Here is a 26,873-nt window from a genome sequence, read left to right as displayed (position 1 = left end):
GCAAATCAATTCAAATTTCATTTTTTCTGGTGACAAAATATTTAATGGCTACCAAAGTTCATTACAATTTAATCTCTGAATGTATGCAATCTAATAAAATATAAAAAGTGATTACAGTTTGGCGATGACATAATTAATTAAAAGGGTAAAGAAATACATTGAGTTTATTATTGGATTGCGAAAATGAGTTGATTTGAAATTTCCTAGGAAACCAAAGTATAAAATGCAAAAATGTCTTCGCTTTTTTCTGTTGTTTTTAGTCGATTAAATGATCAATGAACGGGTTTTAATGGTCTACATGGACGGCAAAGTATTTTCGAGTGTAAAAGATCATTATCAGGAACACAATCACAATGTTGACATTGATTAGGAATTGCGGTTGATGCAACTCGACGAACTAAACCAAGAGACCAAAGTTTCTCCAATCGTTGTTCCAGTGAAATGGCCAATGGACTTGGATAGAAAGCACCATTGCTTATGTGAGCTAAGGAGATACAAATATCTTTGGGAATTGTTATTGATTTTCGTAGGTAAATCTGTTCATCGGAGATTTCAGTTGATCGAATGTCGCTTGCTCGTTGAATTGATCCACTATCAATACCTATTGATGAAGAAATTAGAAATGATTAGTTACTACCGATTAGTTTTATCGATTTGGTTACAATTAACTTACCGAAAATTTCTCGGGTTTTCGATGTGGCATGTTTGGATTCGAATCGTTGATTGGACACAACATGAAGAGTGATTCCTTCGGATAAAAGTAAATGCTGAATATCATTGTAATCAAATCGAGAAGATTTTTCATCACAAGGTTTGCAGGTCAAAAGAACGATGTTTTTGGAAGCTGCTTTTCGGAAGGGATATTGTGATGCTAAAACGATAGCACTTAGAGCATCAGTGTAATTAGCGTCATAAGAATTTGCGGGAGCTAATTCCATCCTTTTGGTTGCCATCATGGTGTCTTGGTGTTTGAACAATAGTTCACCTCGAGCAGTGTGTCCATGAGCTTCACGAGATAAGCCACCGAATCCAATTACTCCGAATCGTGGGTCTCTCAAACCGATCTCTTCGAGCTCTTTGTTCATACTTCGAGCTAAATTTGGTAAATCGTTGATCAATTTAGTGTTACATGGTCTCTCTTCAATGACAAATACAACATCAGCTCTTGAAGATTTGATGGTTGGTGAGATATAAGTTCGGCTTCCAAACTCTTGACCAGCTTCACAAGTTAAACATTCAGATGGCATAGTTAACTCGAATCCATTAGCTCGAACTGATTCGATATAAGCTCCAGCAACTGTACAAAGAGCTTTTTCGGGTCTTTCTTGTCCTTTGGTACTCGCCATGTGTCGAAGGCACATCTCGAAGTAAAAACTGGGAGGAACGAATGAAAATCCATCAGCTAAAGGTGATTCTGAAGATGTAAATGTTTTGCTACAAAGTCGATATGCTTTACTTGATCGACGAATCTCATCACGGCGAACTGGTGTTCCTGATGGATTGGCACATGAGCCTTCAATTTCCCAGCCAGAAGCAAAGTTACTGACATCGGTTGCTTGTTTACCATTAGGAAGGAGATAATCGTTTGATGGTTCGTAGTCATAGGTACCAAATAGACCTTTGGTTCGTCCGAAATACCATCCAGAGAGAGACAATGAACAAAGATCATGACCAAGGAAACACTTAAAAGTTAAACCAGTAGATGAATCTTGAAGAACGATTGATTGATGGTGTCGAAGAATAGTTAATGAACCTTGAACAACAGGAAGTTCGACATTGTTTTTACCAAGTTTGACTCTTTTCTCAGATGGAATGATTTCAATAACAGATTCATCGCCTAAGGTAACTAGAAATGATTTCTTATTCTCGCCAAGGTATTTGACAATCACCGAAAAGCTTCCGTTAATAAAGTCTCTGGCCAACAAGTAGGAACAATCAACAGAGTTTAAATCAAAAGATTTTCCATCAAAAGTGATGAAATGTTGTCCACCCAAAAGAAAAGCAGTTGCTTTGAATGGAGGAGCCATTTCACTCCAAAGAGAAGCTTTCAATCCATTAAGTGAATCATTAAGATCGGATAAAGATTGTTGGGATGATCGAATCGACGATTTAACGGTTCCTACATCGACTGGTGATACGATTTCGGCTTCGTACATTCCCTTGGCTGGATTCCATGTTGTGAAACGAGCTGAAGCTCCCCAGACATCAGGTGATGCCAGATAACGATATTGTGATGCGGAAGATTTAAGAGCTGAGGTATAATCGCCTTTCCTTAATTCTGTCAAAATTTCAACATATAATCCGGTGATAATATCGACCAATGATTTGATATCGGGATTGGACATGATACGATTCTTTAAGCTGGTGTAAACATTTGACATTCTAACTGAAACCGATTTAGCTAATTTACAAGGTAATTTGGCTAATTGGTTTAATTTTTTGCTCATCATTGGAAAATATTGTGATTCAAATAAATTTGATTTGATTGATTGTGAAATACCAGTTATTAAATCATTTGTCCATTTAGAAATTGATGCTTTGATCTTGGGCCAATTTTCAGATAAAATTTCAGTCATATCGTCAACGCGACTTTTGCATGATGAAAATACGTCGAGGGCAAAGTCTTTCATGGAGTTGAGGTCAATTGTTGTATCGATCTTGTTGATTAGTCTATCAAACATTGAAGAAATGTCAATTTTTGGAATGTTGAACGATAGCTTTGGGGCATAATCGCCAACGACTCTTCTCAAAGGTAAAGTGTGTTGATTGATTTCGCTGACAAGTTCAATACTTTCGACAGTAATTGATTTACTGATTGGATCGTAAATGTCCACGAAAATTTGGGAATCAACTAATAAGGTAGATGGTATTCCTTTCCATTGAGGTTTTCGTAAGTTGGTTGAAGGCCAATCAATTGATTTCTTTAAAAGAAAAATATTATTAATAAAACAGTTAAGATGAAGGTTGACAATTTTGACTTACCAATTGTTTTGAATAATTTGGATCCAAGTTCATTGAAGCCTTTAAAACTTTACCGTTTCTCTGAGATAACATCAGTGAAAGGTCAGTTTGGGCTGAAGAATCGTAATTGAATCGTTGACTGTTAATCTTGACCGATTGATATGGTTCGTAACAAGCTTCAATTTTCCTCTTTAAATTGTTATTACAGAAAACTTTAACTGATCCACAATTACCTTCTAATTCACTAGTTAGTTGACCCTTTTTCGTTTTACCATTGATTGTCATCTCACCAATTAGATTGGATGATTTATCATCAGTCAAATATTGAATTCGACTTGAGATATCATTGAAACCGCCATGAGCAATATAAGTCATTTCTTTTGCTTCCATGTCAATGTTGAATAGGTTGAATCCTCGACGATTGACCAAATTATCATCGATCCAGGACCAATTGATTCCAGCTGATGATCGGGTCTTAGTGTAGCCTAAGTGACCTTTTAAAGCAAAGTTCACTTTCGACGATGAACCAGGTTGATAAATGGTTAATGCGATTGACTTGTTGTTCGAGGAAATATTTTCGAGATAACTTTCAATGATCAACGATTGTGAATCAGATTTTCCCAAATCCAAGATGATTCGAGAATCGAATGGTTTTTGTCCATCAGTTGGATCTTTTTTGAATAAAAATGAAACTGAAATTGGTCGATAAAGTGAAGATGAGCCGAATCGAAGTTTGTAATTAACATTAATTATTCCTTTTGATGGGATCGATTGATTGATCCAATCGGCTTCAATAGTAACCTTTGAACTTGGTTCTCTTTTAGCATCAGCCATGAAGTCGATAACAAACTTTGAATCAGTTGATTTGATTCGAGCTTCGATTATTCTTTGGGCCAAGATGATTTTTCCAATCGATTTAGATGAAGTTGTGAGTAGCTCAGCTCCGAAAGGAACACCATTTAAATTCAACAAACCGGAAGCAGTGAAATCGCCAGATTTTGATTTGAAAATGTAAGAACCAGCATAGACGCGAGAATGGGCACCGTTTCGATAAGTTATTTTTGAATCTCGACCCCATTGATTGATAATATCAGTGGCTTGTAGACTGTAACATTGGCTGGCTGGACAAACTTGTAATTCAATTTGGGAAAGAGTTGTAGCTGATTGTAAATTGAGATTAACCTTCAAAGGTCCTTTAGGTCCAGTGTAATCAGCGATGTATTTGGTTTCATCAGATGAAACATCGAAACGATTGAGTCCAAAACGAAGGACATCTGAACCTTTAGAGGAGACAATAAGTTGACCAAGTAATGGTTTACCGTAATCAAGAGTTAATTTGGATGCAAATAGTTCAAGATTATCTTGTGTCAGTGATACTTCATGAGTAATTCCCATGAAAGTTTTCATGTTAGTTTTGAGAGTTCCAATATATCGAGATGTTCGTGGTGATGAAAGAGTAACTTGACCTTCGACTTTTCCTCTTTGTTCAGAAAGAATTACATTAAATGAGCCAATTGTGATGATATCTGAATCAAATGTAACTGATTTTTTGTTTGATCGACTATCAAATTGCCCTTTGACTTTAGAACCATCAAAGACACCAGATAATGGACCATCTAACGAAAGGGACAAAGAACCACCAGAGGATTTCATAGAGTAACTGCTAGAGAATGAGGCTGAATCACCAGATTCTCGAGTGATTTTAAGGTTAGCACTTGATTGTGTTCCTTCAGGAGTCCATGAAAGGTTAATTGTAATACCTTGTTGACGATATTGATTGATCGGTGTTTTAACCAAAAGTTTACCAATAAATGATTTCTCTTTTCGTGAAACTGGTGATTCAGTATTGAGTTTAACTGAATAAGGTGAACCGGAAGAAGGTTGAATTTTAAGTTCACTGGTGATTGATGAGAAAGCATTTTGAGAGTGTTTGAACGATAAATGAAGACCATCGAATGTTGGATAACTTGATTTGGTTCCAATTTCCATTGTAACCGATCCAGAGCCCATGTGCATTTCGTGGACCAATTGATGGACAACTTGGTTATTTTCGTAGAATCGGAAAGCACATTTGATCTCTGACGGTGTCATCTCATGAACCAAAGAGATTGATTTACTAGGTGAATTTGGTAAATTGAAAGCCAATGAAACATCATGAGGACCAGTTAATAGATTGTAGTTTATTTTACTTGACAGCTTGGCCTTAACATTGGAACCATATTCCATGGTGAATGAATCTTTTCTTGAGGAATCGTTGGTTTCACCATCTCGAGAAATGAGTAGACGAGCATTTGGATCTTTATCTGCATCCCAAGAGAGATCGAAGGTGAAAGAATCAACGACCATTGGACCATAGACTGTCTTTAGAACTATTTTTTGTTTAGATTGTTTGACGAGGGTCTCGATTTTGATTGATCGATCGATTGGGTCGAAAATAATTTTACCAGATACTCTTGGTGAGTCCAAATTGAATGTGGTCAACAATTGGTCTGGTTTGAATGGTAAATTACCTTTGATATCCCATAAAGTTACTCGATTGACGATTGATTTTGATTGTAAATTGGCTGAATTCTCGGTCAATGAGTATGAAGATGCGTGTCGATAACTTGATGCTCCGGTGACAAGATTCAATTCAATTCCAGGTGACTGCTCATTGATGAATCCGATTTCTCCATTGAAAGTGTAGATTGAATTTGAGAATCGAGAAGAAGTTGATTTGACCTTTAATCCAAATTGATCGTTCTTGATTTCGCTGTTGTGAATGAATTGAGTTGGTTTCCAATCAATGCTAATCTTAGCGGTCTTAATTGTACCAAATGGATTAACTTCGCAATCGATTCTTCCATTGGATGATGATGAATATTTGAACCAACTTTTAGCTGAACCATTTAGTTCACAATCGATTGATGATTTCAAAGTTTTCCTTTGGATGTTTGAGGTCAATTTCAAGCTTGATGCTCGAGAATCGTAAATCACGGTGGCGATGTATTCGGATGAAATTGAAGGTCTATTTAAAGTGAATTGGAAATTGCTTGAAGATTTGATGACATTGTAAGTCGATGTTGAGCTCCAAGTTGGTGTTGACAATTTAATCTCAGATTTTGAGTTGACCGATAGTTGACAGTCTAATGAGAAAAGATCCACCGACGATTTCATTGTGTTTGATGTTAAAGTGAAAAGATCTTCCTTCAAAGTGGCTCGAGTTGAATGAATCAAAGCTTTAACTTGATTGTTCAATGAAGTTGTAAAGACTGAATTAGCTACGTTCATTTCAATTGCTCCATCCCAAGGTCCGTTAACAACTTTGAGGCTCATTCGTTCATTGATATCAAAATAACCATCGATATGAATAATAGCTGAGCCCGATTTTGTGGATGACGATTTAATTTCAAGAATTGAGGTTTTAGTATCGAGATTGATTGTTGTTTGGTGATCGAAACCAGATCCACTATCGAAAGTCACACCGATTGAAGACCAATAAGAGTAAGTCAAGTGACCTTTCATTTTCTCAATGTTAACGTCAATAGTTGATAGACCTTTGGGTTGGATTTTAGCATCAATTTCGTAGATTGGTTGGCCATTTAAGTGTTTGTAAACACTGTAGACATTAAATTGTGATGATCTTTGTTTGTTGTTAATTTCTGTTTCCAAGTTAATTGGATGTACAACTTTCAATGCATATCGTTTATCTCCGCCGGATGATTCGACCTGGAAAGTACCGATCACTTTGAGACTGTAGATTTCAATGGTTACTGGTGCTCGTGCAGTTGATTGGAATTTAATTGTAGCAACATCAATACCTTTCGAGGTTGTCGATGATTTAAGGTCAAAACTGTCCGCTGAAGGTGCATAATTAACTTTAGTGAAATGATCCAAGGATTGAGATTTTGATGTTAATTTAAGATTAGCATTTTGAGAGTTTGATTTGGAATCCAAAGCTAAACTTAATGAATGATCATCGTTAAGAGACATGATTAAATCAAGTTTTGAACTAAGATCGCTGTCAAAGTTTACTTTTATCAGAGATTTTGATGATTTGCTGGTTAATGATGAGAAAATCACTTTGTTAGATACCAATGAAAGGGAAGAATCATGATCAAAGGAATATTGACCAGAGGTCAGTTTAAGAGAACCTTTTCCTTTAACTGATGACCATTCGCTGTAAAGTGATTCACTTTCACCAAGTTTAACATCGAGAGCGGATAAAGATTCAGCTAATCGACCATTGATGAAGAAATATCTTTGGGACAGTTTTTGGGTGTTTGAGAAAATGGTTGTCGCTTCTGATGTGTGTTGGATTAAAGTTGATTGTTCCCAACCGGATGATGGATAATTACCATTAAGTGCGAAAGCTTTCAGATCGGGTTTGTTACTAATCTCAAGTCCGGTTGTTCCTTGGTCAGTTATATCAATGTCAAGTTTGAAATTCTCAGTTGAATCGATATTACATTTGACTGAGAAAATATCTCGTCCAGTTAGATTGATTTTAACATTTTTCTTGACTCGTGAAGCTTCAATGGTGAAAAATTTTCCGTATTTTTTCAAATTAAGATTTGATTCCAATTCTAATCGATCGATTGATTTAAAAGTAGCTTCTGAATGAAGTTCAACGGGATTTGAAACAAATTCAACGGCCAATGTTCCGGCTGAATGGTAATCTGTCTTCATTGATAAAATTGGTTTCGATTGTTGTTTGGTTTCGGTGGTGAATGAAAAAGTGGCCTGATCCTTTGAGAACGATGTGATATGATGTACCTGTGGTTTGGTCAATTTAAGGTCAAATTTACCGTTTTGAGGAGCAAGAGCAACGCTTAATATAACTGATTTGGTTATGATTGAAGTTGACCATTTGTTAATTGACTTATATCTACCGGCTAATTGGTAAATAAGCGATGATTTTGATTTCAATTCGGAATCGATGCCAATGCTTGATGGTGAATAAGCAAATTTGCTCAATTTGGTGTAACCATTACGTGACAATTTAAGGTAACCCAAACGGGTTGGAGCAAAAGGTGACACTTCGAGTTCAGCTGAGCCAATTGAATGTAAATCTATTTTAACCGATGAATTTGATGATTGACTGATTTTACTATCGATTGACCAAAGTTTTGATTGTCTATTCGAGCCCATGGTTGTGACGATAATTTGGTCATTTTCCATGACAAATGATCCATCTTGAGTGAAATCGATGTTGTAACTTGGTAGTTTGATTGACATGTCTAAACCTCGGGTCATCTTATATTGATTGTCGTTACCTTTAGAGTAGTTGTATCCCACAGTCCAGAAAGTAGATCCAGAAATCATGAGCTCGTTGTTACCAACGAATTGACCTTGACTCTTTTCGGAAAGTGAATCAGCAAAATTGACTGAAACGGATCCCAATCGGATGATTGCAGATGAAGTTGATCGGAAAAGTGGCTTAGTTTCAGCTCCAAAGTCAATTAAAACTTTGTGTTTGTCTCCATTGGATCGGTTTCCACCAGTAAAGTCAATCTTTGCTCTTGGTGAAGAACTGGTCAACTGTCCATTAGCCATGAAATTAGCTTTGTAATAGACTCCAGCAACATCGATGACAAGAGTATTACGGGCGAAAACATCGGAATAATCTCCGGTCAAACCGGTGAATCGTGATACTTGAGTGATCTTTGATTTACTTGAATAGCCTCGAGATGATTTATATCCCGTTTCAATGGTCAAATCGTTTTCAACCAATTCCCATGGAGCATAAGATGATTCCCATGTAACCAAGAAGCTATTCTTTGGCCATTTACTAGCCGAACCTTCAACTTTACTGATGTACTTGTGGATTGAACCAGTGAGCGATTGTTTGAATGAACTTGAGAGAGTTAATTTTTCCTCTTTGTTTGAATTTGGTTTTCGATAGGAAAGATTGAAGTTATTTTTCAGACCAGATTTTTCTCGACTCATTGAACTTGACATTTTGAATGAGATGAATCGTAAATCACCAAAAATGTCAACACGAGGTTGAGTCAAACTAACGGCACCTTCGATGTATGAAACACCGTTGTCAGGTTTAACAACGAAGTTGATTGAATTGTCCTCTTTGATTGACATTTTACTCTTGATGTTGATTGTCCGTCCGATAAGATGGTCAAGTCCAAGTAAAATTTCACCTTCATAAACCATATCTTTTCCAGGTTGTTGGTTGGTCAATCTCGCCATGACGGTATAACTTTTCTCGAAATCAACAACGAGTCCACCTCGAACTTGAACAATTTTATCTCCGAATTCACTAGAAACAAGAGCATCAATGGATTTGAATGGTGAATTCAATGAAAATTGGACATTTCTGTAATTCGATTTTGAATTGATCTTGTTGATGAAACCCAAAGATAATTTGTATTCACTGTTGACCATTGATCCTGGTTTATCGAAGCCAATTTTGTAAACTCTGTGTTCAATTTCATGATCATCAGGAATTTCCATGAAGAAGGTCCATCCTTTCATTGATTTATCGGTTTTACGAAGAGAAATATCAAAATTCATTGGTCCATTAAATGGTATAAATGGAGAGTTCAAAGTAAATAAAGGTTTGGGTGCTGTAAATTCACCACATAATTCAAATCCCAGAGATTTGGTGAAACTTTGGGTGCAACCATCGTGATGACGGGAGTTTGCCGATCGAATTTGTTTCTCTGAATTATCAGCAGCGATTGAAATTAGTTCACTCTTGTAATGGAAAAGGGTTAAAGTTTCCTTTGGAATGGACAAAGTGACATTAACTGGAATTGAATTCTTGTATTTGACCTGAGCTGACAAAGCGGGTGCAGAGTTAACTGTGGTCACCCATTTGAGTCCAGGTTGTGAGGTTCGAGCATCAAAACCAATTTTAACAGATAATTGGGAAGCAAAACTAAAAAAAAAATAGGAAACAATAAAAATAAAATGTGAGATGTCATGGATAAAATGTCAAATGATTAATTGATTTTGATTTAACCGCATCAACTTAATTGATAAAAAGCAAAACCCATGTGATCAATTTTAAATTGTTTGTCAACATGAAAGTGTAGTAATTGGTTGTCTTATAATTACCTTGGGTAAATTGTTTCGTCAGTTTGTTTGTAACCAACTACTGCTGTTGAATTAATGTCGATTTTGATTGGGAATCCATTGATACCAGGGAATTGATGAATTGAGTCCATAACCATGAAGCTAAAGGCTCGATCGTATTTAGCTGATTTAACAACGTTCTCGAGTCGAGAATCAAAAATTGACTTGATTGAATCTTTTTTCGCATCAGCTACGGATAGATAAATGATGGTTTTACCATCTACCTTGAGGTACATTGAACCTTCGACTGGAGCGGGAGTGATGGTCGCCTTTTTCACGAGAGATTCGAGTTTGACAGGTTTGAATGGCCATTGGACTGATCGACGAGCTAATCGATAACGATTGGCTTCAATTTCATTTGGATCGTTCTCATTGAGAAGAGCTGTTGCTAAGGTTTCCAAGATTTCTCTCCAATTTTTATCTTTAAGAGATCCTGATGGTCCAAAGAGACTCTGGATTGAATTTTCAAGTCCCTTTTGTCGGAAACCAACCTCTGCAAAATTGATCGAGGAACCGAAGATTGGAACTGAAAGATTGGCCTTGATTGATCGTGGGATGTATGATCCATCAAAGATAACATCAGATTCGACAACAGCCCCGACATTGATCTTGGAGAAATGTTGAGATAATTCATAATATCTTGAATATTTACGAATGTCTTGAGGGAAAGATTTCAATGGAATCTTGATTCCAGTTAAGTATAATTTAATTTCACTTTTCAATGGATCGGACGATTCTTGGATATTGGATAAATGTGAGACCACATATGAACCAACTGAAAGAGATTATCAAGATTTGGATTAGTTGGGATTAGTTGGGTGAGAATTATTATATTCACTTACCTTGAGTTGAGTTTTCATTTTCCAATGTTGTGATGATCGCTTCAATTTTAGATGCCGATGGACATGAGATGACATTTTTATAAGCCGCGATTCTCAATTCTGCATCGAGTTCAGGTAAGATGAACAATTCCATCATTGTTGGAGCGACAGAATCTAAACATGAGACTGATTGAAGTGTTTCGATTGCAGTTATTCGGACGAAAAGTGAATTTGAGTCCTTTGAACATTCGAGGATTGATCTGATTTCTCCTGTTGAAAGATAAGGAGCAACATTGGCTAAGCCCTTAAGTGCAACTATGGCATCGTCTTCAGTATCTGGTGAAACTGAACATTTATAAGCCAATCGTGAGGCCAAGGTTCGAGTAACTTCATTTACAATTGGTGATGAGGTACAATCAACATCGGGAGAAGAACAGTAATTGTGGACTAGCGCTGAAACGCCAAGAACTGATTGTCGTGGTAATGCTTTGTTCTTAATTAAAGGTAAAAGTGACTTAATGGAACCTTCAGTTGGTGAACTAGCGAAAGCCAATAAAGTTAACCAATAGTTTACAGTTAATGGACTGGATGTACCTTCGTTGATCAGTTCGACGATAACCTTGAGTGATCCTTCACTTCCGTCCATGATGAGAGCATCAGTGAATAGATCCGATAATTTGGATGTTGATGGACAAATTTCGTTCTTACTAATGGCTGACCAGATTTTGGATGTTGATGATGGCGATAAGCTTCGTAAATGATAGACAAGTTCGGCGAATCTTGATGGAACATTTGATTTGACTTCATCTTCGATGGAACTACAAAGATCTTTAAGTAAATTGATCACTTGATTGGCATCGCTTTTGGCTGAAGCCCAAGACTCTTTGAGTGTATGTTTAAAGGCCAATGTTTGTCGCTTAGATGAATCAATCGGTCGGACTGATGAGCTTGGAACTGAAGCTTCAAGAGTTAAGGTCAACATTGAATCGAAACCAGATGAGGCTGATTTGGACCATGATAGAGGAAGAAGTGTCGCTGAATCGGTGCAAATTACTCTGGAGACGATTGATTCTTTGGAGACTTCAATTGAACAGGAATGTTCATTGGCAAGAATGGGAATATTTTGAATACCATTTGATTCCGATGAGTATTTGGTTGGAAACAATGAGAATAGATTGGCTTGTCGGTGGTGACAATTTCGCAAATTTTTGGTCTTTTTAATTGATTTTAAAGTGTTTGATGAAGAGGGAATCGCAATCGCCTCATATTGTGTTTCACAATGACCAAGAATATCAATTTCAGTGACAATTGTCTTACCAGATTTTGGTGTTGAAGATACTTGAAGTGCTGAAATGATCGCTTTTTTAACATTAACTGACCAAGTTGAATCTTCAGCCGATGGACAAACCGAAGCTACCGAACCATCTTGGTACGAAAATCCAATAGGACGATCTTGAAGCTCTTTAATAGCCTCATTTTCAGATTCTAAGCCTTTAAGTTGAACATTTTTCAACTAAATCAAAACAGAAAAAAGTGCCAACAGTCAATATCACCATTCAACATAAACTCATTACAATTTAATCAACTAATTACCTGTAAACTTAATTCACAATTGTCAATGACCGAAACATGAGCTTTGGCCTTAACCTCGATCACTTGTCCGTTTCCTTCAGCCGAGCTTATTTGAGTTTTTCCATCATAATCGTAGATATAAGTTTTTCCAGGTTGATAGAGTAGATTTTTGGATTCTAATGGATATAAAATTAAGTAAGAAAATACAATTAACCACAACAATCAGGATATAATAAGTTGAGGATGTAATTATTAGGAGAGTATCAATAAGATTAAGTTAAACATTGAACCAACAAAAGATGAACAGAATCAATTGATTACAATGAATTGATTGAATTAACTAATCTGTCAACATTTTCTAGTAGTTAATCAATTGAAATGCCTTCAAGTGAACACATAATCAAGGATAGATTTTAATTTAATTTTAAAATCAATTTAGATGATCAAATGTTTGTTTTCCTAAAGTGTTTACCAGTAAATCAAACTGAATTAATATTGATTGGGTTCTATTAACTTTCAAGGTTATATTGATTATCTATCATCAGTTTAAAGATCAAATTAATTAACATCGGTAATTTGGTAAACCAGGAAAAGGATATTTAATAACATGTTTACTATTTCAAGGTACGTGTATCAAGTTAATCGTTTAATTTAATCATCAAGATAATTAAATGAATTGTGTATTAAGATTGCGAGTGAAAGTCAATTGTTGTTATTGATTATGATTAATATCCAGGAAAAGGTAATTACTTTGAGTGTAGTTTCAATGTTTAAGTGTTGATCTAAATGCTATAAATGAAAGACTCAATTTGAACAAGTTAATTCATCTTAATTGTTGATAACAATCAAGAAACAAAATCTTAATTACAAGTATCCGTAAACACTTGAACATTCATAGTCTTAAATGTTTGATCAAAGTTCAATGAAAACTTCAATTGTTCATCTACCTTATTATCAGATTTGACTCTTTTCTTATTAATTACAATCAGTTAATTATCTCTCTCTCTCTCTCTTTAATTATCATGATTAATTTTCAATTCTAATTACAATAAACACCAGACAAAACATGATTCATCAGAATTTCATTCTTAGACCTGAGCTAAACACTTTCTCATCAGTTATCATTATTATTATTCTTGATTGTGACAATCAAGAAGCAAGAAAACAAAAAGTGAAAGTGATTAAATCAGTAACAATTTAGTTCTATCACTATCTAACTGATTTACGTGACAATTAAACCGTTAATCAGGATAAACAGAAATACAGAACGACGAGAAACAATTAAATTTGATTCTTACCTGTACAATGAAGGAGCATTGATTTCAGATTTGGTTATTGGTAATTTAGCTGTTAATTGTTAACCATTAATGATGATGATGAAAGATTAAGAAGAAAAAAAAAAGAAACATAATTAATAATGATGATTAGAAATTTAATTAAACGGAAACGCAATGATGAGAAACAATTAATTTTGATTATGATATGAAACACACATTGAAAAGAAAAACTTTTAATCAATAAATTAATTACTAGATGATTTGAATTAACGGTAAAATGATTAAATAAAACAATTAAACTTTTAAAAATGGAAACAAATTAAACAATTAAACTGATCATTTGGTTTGGTGCAAAAATAGTTTTTGAAAAGTTTTTTGTTTTTTGTTTTGTTTTGTTTAATTACATTAAATATGATCAACTAGTTTCCATTGTTAATTTAATTGATTATTTGACTAATTAACTTAATTACTAACCTGGTGTAACTGTTGTAACACAGTAAAAAGTGAATATAATTAATCCTAACCTGAGATCCATTTTGATCAAGATTCTCAGTGCTAATGATCAACTAATTGTCTTCGCAATTTATAGTCGCCTAAATATTTTCACCTTCGCAAAAGTTAAGAGATATTGAGATAATCGATCAATGGTAATAATTTCATCTTCTTATCATCATCTTTTCTTCCTCCTCCCTCTTCTTCATCTTCTTCATCTTCATCATCATCATCTTCTCTTTCAAATAATTTCACCTCCATCTCTCATTGCTTATCATCTTCTTCACATGTGTCTTAACATATTCTACTTTTCATCATCTCCATCATCTTAATCATCTTCATCACCAGTAACTTGAGCGAAAACATCTCTCATCTTCTCATCATCATCATCATTTTCATCTTCCTCTTACATTTGAATTCATCTCAAGTTTTGAAAGGGTCGTTCATCGATCTAACAAGAGTTGATTACAGAGTGTTGAGAGGATAAGAACGATAACAAGTTAATCAGTGTATTACAATTAAACGTAAGAATCATGATTAACTTTACATTTCATTTTGACCATTTCATTAAACTAATCAGACATTTCAATCATCTTAGAATTGATTAGAACTCATGTAATTATAATGTGATTGCAATCAACAATCAATACCTGTTGATATACTACAATAATGGAAACTATTAATTGTCAATAACTAACTACAAATTGAGTAATTGAATAATTAATGTCCATTCTTTTGATTATCGAATCTTTGATTGTAATTTTCTAATTCTTTTATCATTAACTGTTTGTATTGATTGTTGATCTTTTATTCTGTTTCATTTTCATATCAAAGTTAATTCACTTTTGGAACTATTCAAATATTCAAATGATTAATATTATCAATTAATATCTTGGATGAAGTGGTTGATATATTAAACTGATAATCGACGTTGATTGTTATGTAATTTGATTTTACATCTAATACAAAGATCTCGATTAACAAGGTTGTATAAACTGGATTAATTTCTAACTCTCTGATTGATTGACCAAATCTTGGGTTAATTGTTTACTATTAAGACCATGGTTAATGAAAGTGTGACGGAATTGAAACAATCAATCACCCGAAGAGCGAGAAAAGTTGAATCTATTGGTAAAAAAGCTCAAAAGGAATTGAAATCTCAAGGGAAATTATTAAACTCAACGAACGCGAATCTAAATGAAACTGGACTGACACTCAATCAAATTGAAATGGATTTAATTGCAATTGAACAATATGAAAGTAATTTATGGTCTCGAATATTTTGTTGCTATTGTTGTGTCAACGCTAATAGAAGTGTCATAAATCACGAAGATCGATCGGTATCAAGTCAACAAATCGTCGAAACATTTACCGTTGAAGATCGTCTAACTCCCCATGAAGTTGACAAACTTTGGTGTCAAACTTATGATCCAAATGAACGTTGGTATCAACAAATGGAATCTCATGTCGATAGATTGATTGAATTAATTGAATCATTGGATCATGACATTGGTCAGCAAAAGGGTCAAGCGATCTCATTAAAAGGCAAAGTTAAATCGTTTGATATTAAATTGAAAAACAATCGGAAAACCATGAAACGAATGAGTAAAAATAAATAATAGTCGAACTGGTTTAATCTTAATCGTCTTATTTTAATCAAGCAAATATCAATTACAATATGATTGTCATAAATCACGATTAGTTTTAGTTACCAATCATCAACATCTTAACTACTCTATTTACTTTAATTATTATTATTGCGATTGACAAACAAATACAATCAACAATTTTGTTTACTGATTAACGAAACTGTTTACAGATTAAAATATAATAATAGTAACCATGATCACGATGATTACTAACCAATTTAATCTTTGACTATTCTTGACACTTTGTCTCCTCTTTATCAATCTAATGGTTAATTGTTGATCAAATTAGTTAACTATTTAGGTTGATCATTTCTCTGTTTGATTCCTTCCGGTTAAGTTAACTGTAATTCCTTTCACAATCAATGTTTCCAATACAAATTACGAGAGAAACTAAAATAATAATCTTCAATTTTAATTAACCCCTTTTAATGAGTTAATCTTATTATTAATAAATTATTAGTATTTGGTTTGATTGATTAACACACTCGATACAATTGAAATTGTTAATCAAAGTTAATCATCTCACAATTTGACTTGTAAAAGCCCTTGGAGGAAAATTTCCCATAAATTGCTCTCAAGTTTTTGCTTCAACAATTATCTTAATCATAATCTTGTTAATTTAGTTATCTAATTAGAAAGAAATGAATTAAAGATGAGAGTCCGAGAGAAATCAATCAAATCATTTGATCATCATAACGATGATACTTTAACTAAATTGGTGTTCACAATAACAGATTTACGCACAATTAAGTTAATCAGTTAATTTAGTATCTTTACTAATTAGATTTTTTTTTCTCTCTCTTCTTAATTGTGATGCAAGTAAATCAATCACAGTTTGATTGACATTATCTACTAATCATAAATCACGGACTCGATGAATACTTGGACTCACCTAATCCAACTTTCGTCATTAACTTTCCTTAATCCGGTTGTTTAATTTTTCTCCAATAAATGTTAATTACCTTTCTAATTGGTACTTAATCTATGTACAATTAACTTGTATCATCAATTTAAGGTCAATTAATGTTAATTTCAAACAATTATAAATCTTAAGTTGTGAGAGCAACAAAAAAAATTTAATCTTCAAGAGGCTTTTACATTAAATCAATTGATTACTCGTTGGTGTTAATCTATCAGTTAATTAATTTAATCGATTACATCAATTAATTAGTATAAACTTTATGTACTTGTATTTTGTTAATTGTCAAATGTTAATATCCTAGTTGATCATGTTAACATAATCACTTGTTAATTACATTGGTTCATTAAGAAAAATGATTCTACAATTGATTAAATTGCAACGACTTCGTTTCTCACAATTTACTCTTTTTTTTCCTCATTTCCTTTGATGACAATTAGGTAACAATGAACGTTAATTATGATTAAATGACAAACTAAACACAATTTATAATGATTAAGGTCAATGAACGATTATCGTACAATCTGAAATCTACCGATGATTATCATTATTGATCTAATTGTAAATTGTTCCGCAATTGATACTCAAAAAAAAAGTCACAACGATTTCTTTTTACAAATTTAATGTTCTTAATCAAATAGATAATATTATGAATTTAATCAGTTGATTTTCTTGTTGTTCAATATCATGAGTTTCATGATTAATCATTGAAAGATGGACGATTAATAGACAATCAATTTTAATTGTCGGTAACAGTTGAAATCAATATATCGGTTAATTGTCATCAAATGATGATGAGTATATAAAAAGGACCAGAGATAAAAGAGGCAACAATTTAATCAAGTTAAATTGTTAATCAATGTTAACGCTAATTAATATTATCATGTGATTGTCAATGGTTTGTTAAATTGTATTAATATTTTGGTGATTAAAACAATTTGATTTAAATAAAGTTTGAAGATAAGTGTTATCCAAAATAGCAAATGATTGTTGATGATTAAATTGTATTTATAACAACAATTAAGTAGCAATTAAAGATGATCTTAAAAAACAATCAATTTGGCCTCACAATCTTTGTTGTTCAATGATCCTCTTTTTAATTATCATTAAATCAATAGTTGATTACAGAACAGAATTGTGATCAAGTTACCAATTTCTAGAATTATCTTCATCTTAATCAATATTTCGTTTTGTTTTAATACAACAATTAATCATCTTCGATTGGATCAATAAGATAAGGAAGTTGTTGAAATGTTTTAAGAAAACAATTTCTCATGAAATCGAACCCTTGACAGATTCGTTGATTAGTTTGAGATGCAAGTTCAGGCCAATCGTGTTCGATACGTTGATCGGGCCTATTGTAGAACCAAATTCTCTATTCTTCCTTTGACAATATCGATTAACAATATCTTTCGATTTTCCGATAATCTGGTTGACTGGCGAAGATCAAGAATAACAATTTCGGTATAAGGTCAAGTAATTCCGTCAAATTAGAATCATCAAGCCCATAATCGCCTCTAATTGCGAGATTTTCAATTTCGGATACTTGATTAACAAGTTTCAAATCAGTCCAATTATCTGATACATAATTTTCCGGCTGCAATCAGAAAAAGTTAAATTGTTGACACTGATCTTAAACAATTAGCTGGTAACTTACATGATCCAGAACTAAATTTCTCAGTGAATTATTTTTGATTGTTTGGTTGATCGATAGTTTTTTCGGCTTGATTAAATGATGAGCACTTTCAACGGATGGACATAAATCCATGAAATGAAATCCAGGATAAGGATTAGTGGCATCATATGAATATAAACAAGCCTCCAAAATTTTTATACTCCAATACTGGTCCATCATATGAACTAATTGAAACTTTGATTGGAACCATTAGAACTTTTCGAATAATTTGATATTAAATTAATTCTGTTACTTACAATTGCGACTTCAATATGAAGTCTTTGGAGATTTTCAAATAACCAGAATTTGCAATCTCCTCGAAATGATTCTGAAACAATCAGCGAAATAAAGTTGCTCGAGATTCATGGTCAGTACTCTTGATATCGAACATGGGAATTTATCCCAACATGGTTCATATATTAATCCTTTCACTGATTTAATGCCTTCAATTACTTTGAATATGTCAATAGATTTAAATTTAGTTTCGTTTGTGGGACGAATGTCAAGAATCTGAAATGAAATCGAGACAATTAACAAATTTTAATCGGTGACCCTTTGATTGTGAACTTTATCAAACCCGAAACTGACCTTAAATCTGGGCAATAGTCCTAACAATTGACTTTGACTCAGTGAATCAAGTTTATTGAAGTACAGTCAAACCATTTAGGTTGAACCAAGTTTCTATTTAGCTCAGAATATTTTCTATTTAGTTTGAACTTGCCATCGGCTAATCCATCAGGTTAATCCGTTTCTCTAGAAAGGTTGAAATTTTTCTATTTCCTCGAGAAGATTTTCTATTTAGTTTGAACATTTTATTTAATTATTTATTATTTCTCCTTCGAGACTTTTTCCAATATAAATCATCATGTTCTCGTAATAATTTATACAATCGTTTTTAACGACCATTTCACTTGCTAGATCAACTCCATGAAAAACATCATCAGGTGTATTTGGATTGAATCTTTTGACATAATACTTGAGCTGGTTAAACATATTCTCTATTGGGTTGAGAAAAGGTGAATAAGCAGGAAGAAAGATTAGATTATGACCTTTTCCTTCAATTGTATCTTTGACTCCCGTAGAATGATGAAATGGGACATTTTCCATGATTATGTAGGCCTCTTTGATATCATCTCTTTCTAAAAAGCGCAGGAATTGATTGAGAAAGGTTACAAAATGTTCTGTGTCATAACCCTTTTCTTTAGCCTCATAAAAGTAAAGACTACGATAATTAATAGCCGCACAAATTGAGAAATGTTTTCCTCTGACTGCACGAGTCTTGACGTTAGCACGTTCACCAATACGACTCCATCCATAATTAACCGCGTGAACGGCGATGCCTGTTTCGTCGAGAAAAAAATTTTCTCGGTGTCTTTGAATTGTCATAAAGTTTCGAGCATATTCTTTTCTCGCAGCGATTCTTGTTGGGTCATTTCGAGCAACGGGAACAACTGAAATTCGTTTGAAGCTAAAGTTGAGTTTGTTTAAATAATTTCGAATCGTTTCGATACAAATTTCAATTCCAAAGTTTTCTTTAACTTTATCCTTTGCATCATCCAAAGTGATTAAACAATTTTCATCGAACCAAGAATTCAAAACTTTCACTTGTTCACTTGATAACTTCTTTGGTTTAATTCCTGGTGGTTTTTTGATTACACCACTTTGTTTGTATCTTCGGATAAAAGTATTAATTGAGTTCACAACCATGGTTATGAACAGAATGAGAAATCAGAAGGAAATGTTCAAACTAAATAGAAAATCTTCTCGAGGGAATAGAGAAAATTTCAACCTTTCTAGAGAAAACGGATTAACCCGATGGATAGCCGATGGCAAGTTCAAACTAAATAGAAAATATTCTGAGCTAATAGAAACTTGGTTCAACCTAAATGGTTTGACTGTAAATTGAATTCTTGAAACAGCCAATACTACTGTCGTCTAATTAGTATTAAGATAATTAAGTTAATTGTTGAACCAATTCATTACGATTAATATACTTACCACTTAAATATTTCACCTTATTCAATCTCTGAACAATTCGGACCCTCCAGCGTTGACAAACTATCAAATTATCAAAATGAATTGAAAATTAAATTCAGTTAACAGCAAAAATGATTTGCGATGCGATTTAAATGAACCGCTGATTAATTTTCAGATTATTTTGAAATGAAAATCTACTTCCGTAAAAATGTGAATGAGAGACAATTAAAATTGAGATTATCAATTGCTTACCTTTTGAACAAACAATTAAATCATCTAGATTTGTAATAGATTCAAAAATGGAGGATAAACAATCATCAGGTAGTTTTTCAATGTGAAACATTTCATCAATTTGTTGATCTTTTAGAGTAACATCAACTAATAAACGAAGAGATAAAAAGAGAATAGTGAAAACGAATCAAAAAATTGCCAAAAAAATCACTTCAACTGCCAATACTTGACAATACTTACTCGATTGATTGTTGTTACTTTTTTTTTACTTCATCTTATTTGTCAATATTATCAATTTGAGTGATCAAAATCAAGGCCTGATATTAAAAGAATCGATTGGTTAATGATGACCGGAAAAAATCAACTTCCCAATCATAGCCCTTCGGCTCCTGATTATGATTATTTGATTAAATTTTTGTCTCTTGGTGATTCGGGAGTGGGTAAGACAAGTTTCCTTTACCAATATACTGATGGTTCATTTGATGGTAAATTTATATCAACCGTTGGAATTGATTTCAGGGAGAAAAGAGTTGTAAGTTAATTGCTTGTTTTAATCATAGTTACGATTGTTTTCTTAACCAATGTAACATTAGTTAATCAATTGTTTCATTTTCTTAATCAGGTTTATAAGCCACAAAATTTAGACGGAGTTTCAAGGAGAAGTCAACGGATTCACCTTCAACTATGGGACACTGCAGGTCAAGAAAGGTTTGTAATGAAAGGAAAACAATTAACTTGATAAAATTTTGATTCTAATTGTGAAAAATTTACTATCAATCAACAGATTTCGTAGTTTAACAACGGCTTTTTTTCGTGATGCAATGGGCTTCATTTTGATCTTCGATATAACAAGTGAACAATCATTTATCAATATTCGTGGTTGGTTAGATCAATTAAAGACTCATGCTTATTGTAACGATCCCGATGTAATACTTTGTGGTAATAAGGTTGATCTATTTGAGAAACGAGTTGTTTCCGAGGAACGAGCTAAACAAGAGGCACAAAAATATGGGTGAGCAATTAAGTCTCAACAATTAAAACTAATCACTTTCAATAGAAACTTTTTCATTGAATAAATAGTGATCATTTGTATTCACATTAACTGTTATTTTATGACAAATGGAAAACAGTAAACCCTTTCTGTTCTGATGATTCTTTCGTGTATCGAATCGGCTGGTCCTTTAATTTCTTCCGTTTTTTATTCTAAAATTTTCAATGCAACTATTGAGAACTCTCCAGGTACTGTTTACATTGCTGCTGGTTTTGTTGTCGTCTTTCCTGCCTCTGTAATGATTTGGCTATATTACACTCGAAATACTTGGGATCTTGTACTTCGTGCAGAGGCCGAGGCCAAAGCCACAAAAGAACCACAAGACTCCACTTGTCAGTCAAAATCTGAGTCTTCTGATAGTGACGATTATCACAACAAATCGACTCCAAGAGTGCAAAGCAGAGTAATTTATCAGAGCCAAGAGAATATCGTTACAGTCCATTCCGATCATGTTGAAAAGAATTTCCCTGATCAAGACTCGATTAATTCGGACGAAGACGATGTTTCTAAACTCGAATCAACTTCAACTGATATTGTTCTTGGAACGGTTGAAATTGTTATTGAGAAGACTAATCAATGAAGTAATTGATTTCATGACATGAGAAACTGAGCCACTACTTAATTGTTAAACTGTTAGCAAATCTCATATTGTTTTTGGTGCAAAATTGTAAGATTTTTATCACTTTGTAAACCAGACGCTCGTTTTAATCGAGTAGTTGACACGGATTTGAAGTTAAACAATTATATCATGTGTAAAGTATTGGAAATTTAATGATAGAAATTAGTATAGAACATGTAAATTGTCAAATTCCATCGTAAAAATAAAGCTCATTTTTATATTCGATTCCTTTCGGTAAGTCACAAGCCTGTACATTTGCTGTTTTCTCGACAGTTATTAGTTAATATCTTTACCACTCAATCTTGTCTAATCACTTTGTTTAAGTCTCACAATCAAAGAGTAATCAATCAACTCTTTGATTTAGATTATGATTTTGGTGAATTATATCCTTAAACTCAATAACGAATTTGTTCATTGAAGTTATTCTTCTTATTCTCACCATCGAAGCTTTTACGCTCATGGAATAACATGGTGAAGATTATAATCAACAACTGATGGAATAAAAAGTGAAAAATTCTTTAGAACTTGAGATAAAATCCAGAACTTCATGAGGTAACCAAAATATAATACAATGTACTTACAATTATCATTGTCAACAAAACGATACCGAAACAAGCTTTAGGAAAGTCGAAATGTTCAACAAGATAACCTCCAATTATGGGTCCAAGGGCAGTTCTGATAATCATATATTACGATGAAACTTTTAGTTAAAATTCACTTTGCAAAAGTAAATTAGTTTCAATTTCTTACCCAAGGGCATAAGCAGAAACAAAAAGACTACTTATCATTGAACCAGCACCAACATCGTCTTTTAAATCAGATAAACTTGAAAGATCAAAAGAACAATTTGTTATTGATAAATTGGAACATTAGATTACCAATTATCATACTCTTTTTCCCTCATTGCTTGCGTAAAGTTGGAAACGAAACAAAAGGCCAAGCCCATTCCATAAACGATCTGAGAGAATACAACCAGTACAATACTCCTGTAGAAAAGTTTCATTCCCATTTAGAATTAGGTTAAACTTGATCTTTAAACTGTCAAACATACGGTTTAATTGGCAAAGGGTAAATAGGACCAACCAGAATGAACCCTAATATGATAAGTGAAGAACCGACGATATTCATGAAAGTGACATCTTTATATCTCGACATGAACAGACCAACGATCCAGGTAAAAATACCATAAAATAGACCAGATAATAAGAAAATTGATCCAACTGCTGATGATCGCAGATTAGCAAACTGTTAAGATGAGACGCAAATAATAGAATGTCCCAATATATGATAACGAACTCAATGTCGAAAATTTTACGCTTCTAATATGTGGCTCCAACATGGATTGATTGAACCCAAAGACGATGCAAAGTACAATAGTTATGAGGATCTGTAATGTTATCCTCCAATTGGATAAAACTTTGAATATTCCAGCACTTTTCTCATTTCTGGTCAATTCTTAATGAAAGATGAAAGAAAATCATCAATTAAACAAACTTAATCAAATTCAAAGTTAGAGATTCAAGATCTTGACTCATCGTGAAGGTTCATGAATATAAAGATAATTAGAAGTCTCTCTTTTTCTCTCTAATCATTAACAGTTTGAAAAGCAAGCAGGAATAGTTAATATTCAAGTTATCAATCGATGAGAGTCTTATATCAATCAAGGATGTGAAAGAAGAAAACAAAATAAAAAATAATCAACAAATCAACAGAAATTTCCCTTTGATTTATAATTATGTTTTTTTCCATCATCGTCACTTGCTATTGTTATTTTTTTCTAATAAATGTCTAATCAGATGATGAGATTTGCTTGATATTAAAATTAATGAAGAGTTTGAATGTGATTCAACAACCGTTATTGATTGAAATTCAATTGGTTAATCAGATAATCCATAATTGAACTCACTTGCTTTTCTCGGGAAGAGGACGAATAGTACTGGAAATGTAAGGGAAAGAAGAGCACCACAGACGAAAAAGGGCAAATCAAAGCCCCCAACCTAACAGAAAGAAAAAATATGTCAGAGACAAAAGATTCATTAGTCAATTATAATTAAATCAAAGATTGCTGATCGATTTGTTTTAGAACCAGACCTCATAAAGGAAACCACCAAGCAGAGGGCCAACGATCATACCAACACCATAACACATCTCAATCAAACCCTATGGAGGAAAAGAGATTGATTTAAAGTGAAAATTATCAGTACCAATGTCCAAAGTCATTTAGAGGATTAGCTTACAAATACTTGAGAGATGTGATTTGGATAATAGACCGGGATTGCGGCATAACACGTTGCTGAGACTGCTGCTAATCCTATTGATCCAAATGATCGGATTAAGGCACAAAGGTGGTGAATAGTGTCCCATTTGGAGCCCATTTTAATGCTCTGAAAAACAGATGAAACAATTGAAACAAATTAATTGTTAAAAGAAGACTAATATTTATCTTACCCAAACAAGATTATTCCAGTTGATCCAACAAAGATACCAGTTAAAATTGTCAATCTAAATCCAAGTTTAGGTAACTGGATAGAAAAGTGTAAAAACGAATGAGAGTCAAATCATTTGTGAGCCTTGACAAATTAACAAACAACTTTTAACAATAAATGCTACTAATCAATTGATGGTACACAAATTAAGAAATTATTAGCTGATTGTGATTAGTAAAGGGAAAATTGACTAAAAATCAAATGGAAATTAGGAAACATTGTAACCACAGTAACGAATGAGAAAATGAGCATTTTTCTTTAAATTTCAATCTGTAAGTGATTTAGATATAACTACAGTTAGAATTGAATTTTCTTCCTCGTTTCTATCAATCAAATTATGCTTGAGTGATATTGGTTTATGCTAATTTTTCAACGATTAATAGACGAGTGGGTTGTTGTGGTTTTCCACTTGTAACTCACTTAAATTTATTGACAATTAAGAAAAGAATGAAGTTATTATTTAAGTTGATTAGGTCATAATCATCCGATTAATATCACTTCGTTGATTATCATCACCAATATCACCATCGTCATCATCTTCCTTTCGAGTCTGGTGTTAATTTGTTTGATAAAAATCAATGACATTTACGGATAACAACATGGAGAGTCAATCAATGTGCTCACTGTGTGTTTATTATGTTATTAATTGAATTGATTCTTGTTCAAGTTGCTCATAACTAATTGATAACTAATTGATTTATTAGTAATTAATATTTAGACAAAGACAAGTACTCAGGAAAGAAAAAAACTTTTAAAGCAAATTATTGACAACAAAATAGAAATCAAGGTAAATTTAATCTGATTTTCTTTGGTAAGATTGTTAAATGTTGATTAATTTGTCGACTGATGAATCAAAATAAACACATTAATTATATTTCATTGGTACACCAGGTAATGATTGTTGGCAAAGAAAATATAAACAACATCTCGTCTCCTTGTAAGAGACGAGATGGAGATAAAAATAGAGATGAAGATGAGGATGAATATGAAGATGAGGATGAAGATGAGAATGAAGATGAAAATGAAGGTGAAATAAAATAATTAAAGTTTCTTTATTAATTACTTTTCATCATCAAAGCAAAAAAGAAAAAGTTACTTAACTTCAAGATACAACTCATTTCTTTTCTCTTGTTGAAATCTAATTCTATCAAAGATATGGTTCCAAAAAATGAATCACTCGGAATGAAAATATATCCCATTTATGGTCAACTTACAAATTTTCCATAGACTGGACACAAGATGAAGGCAATCACTTCCTGGATGGAGAAAAGAAACCATAGGTCGATGGAGATAGTCCTTTAGATTCAGCCTGTTGATTAGAAAGAAATCAATCAATGATGATTTATTTTATTATCACTTATCGGTTCAGTAGTGAATACGTTGATGAACTTTAATTAATTTTTCTACACGATACAAAGACCAAGATCATTTAATTACCTCTTTCGGAAAGAAAGGTGACAAAACACAATAAGCTGCTCCGGTTATGATGTTTATGTAAGCAAATACAGAGATGAGTAGATAATCACGACGTGACAATTTAATTGGTCCGGTTTGACTGATTGTCGACAATTGTGGTTTAACTGATTTACTCCAATTGGATGAAGAGTCATGATTATCCAGAGGAACCGTTGAAGATGATGAAATGTTGATTGTTGATGTAATTACTGTCGAAGTTTCAATTAATTGGGTTAAATTTCGCTTTTGCAACTTTTTCCCACACATTTTCTAATAGTTTAGATCGGTTAACTTTTCTTATGGGTAAATGATACTGTTAATTATATTATTGATTGATTTTTCACTCGATTGATTAGATTTTTGGTAAAGAAATCGTAATAAGGTGTCATTAATCATGCTGATGAAAACGGACTCAAAGAATTAATCTTCTATCATCTTCTATTTATTGACATGAGAGAAGCCTTTTTTTCTCGGCTCCCATTCTCCCTCCTCATTGAGATCTTCATCTCTAGATGAACTATCTTTCAGCTATCATGATTAGTGAGGAATCAATAGTTGATTACAGAACAGAATTGTGATCAAGTTACCAATTTCTAGAATTATCTTCATCTTAATCA

The 26,873-nt window shown here is 33.1% G+C and overlaps 4 protein-coding genes and 1 pseudogene across 5 annotated transcripts; 2 read left to right on the top strand and 3 right to left on the bottom strand.

Annotated features, from left to right (window-relative positions):
* Positions 1-15: 15 nt before the first annotated feature.
* On the bottom strand, positions 16-14,252 carry LOC128394797 (uncharacterized). The gene is given in 9 exon segments (XM_053355167.1): positions 16-601; positions 674-2,921; positions 2,983-9,835; positions 10,015-10,807; positions 10,875-12,366; positions 12,447-12,601; positions 13,724-13,749; positions 13,751-13,772; positions 14,177-14,252. Coding segments are annotated over 9 exon segments (11,979 nt in total). The 5' UTR covers positions 14,238-14,252; the 3' UTR covers positions 16-272.
* LOC128394830 (uncharacterized) lies at positions 12,581-16,220 on the top strand. Of its 2 annotated transcripts, none has more exons than XM_053355200.1 (2): positions 12,581-13,049; positions 15,029-16,220. In XM_053355200.1, exon 2 carries the CDS (start codon positions 15,256-15,258, stop codon positions 15,811-15,813), a length of 558 nt encoding a protein of 185 aa, XP_053211175.1. In that variant the 5' UTR covers positions 12,581-13,049; positions 15,029-15,255; the 3' UTR covers positions 15,814-16,220. The 2 variants fall into 2 exon arrangements, with proteins under 2 accessions (XP_053211175.1, XP_053211174.1); XM_053355199.1 differs by lacking the exon at positions 12,581-13,049 and adding an exon at positions 13,809-14,718.
* Positions 16,221-19,253: 3,033 nt separating this feature from the next.
* LOC128394858 (uncharacterized) lies at positions 19,254-20,144 on the bottom strand. The gene has a single exon (XM_053355230.1). It carries the CDS (start codon positions 20,142-20,144, stop codon positions 19,254-19,256), a length of 891 nt encoding a protein of 296 aa, XP_053211205.1.
* Positions 20,145-20,780: 636 nt separating this feature from the next.
* Positions 20,781-22,810, top strand: LOC128394825 (ras-related protein Rab-27A-like). The gene is made up of 4 exons (XM_053355194.1): positions 20,781-21,177; positions 21,268-21,353; positions 21,430-21,657; positions 21,885-22,810. Exons 1-4 carry the CDS (start codon positions 20,989-20,991, stop codon positions 22,042-22,044), a joined length of 663 nt encoding a protein of 220 aa, XP_053211169.1. The 5' UTR covers positions 20,781-20,988; the 3' UTR covers positions 22,045-22,810.
* LOC128394812 (MFS-type transporter SLC18B1-like) lies at positions 22,438-26,725 on the bottom strand (annotated as a pseudogene).
* Between the last annotated feature and the right edge of the window lie 148 nt (positions 26,726-26,873).

This window comes from Panonychus citri, unplaced genomic scaffold (assembly GCF_014898815.1).
Source record: "Panonychus citri isolate SS breed McGregor unplaced genomic scaffold, ASM1489881v1 Contig00140, whole genome shotgun sequence".
In the NCBI taxonomy this organism is placed as follows: Eukaryota; Metazoa; Arthropoda; class Arachnida; order Trombidiformes; family Tetranychidae; genus Panonychus; species Panonychus citri.
Note: the sequence above shows the minus strand (reverse complement) of the source record. Positions and strands in the feature narration are given on the sequence as shown.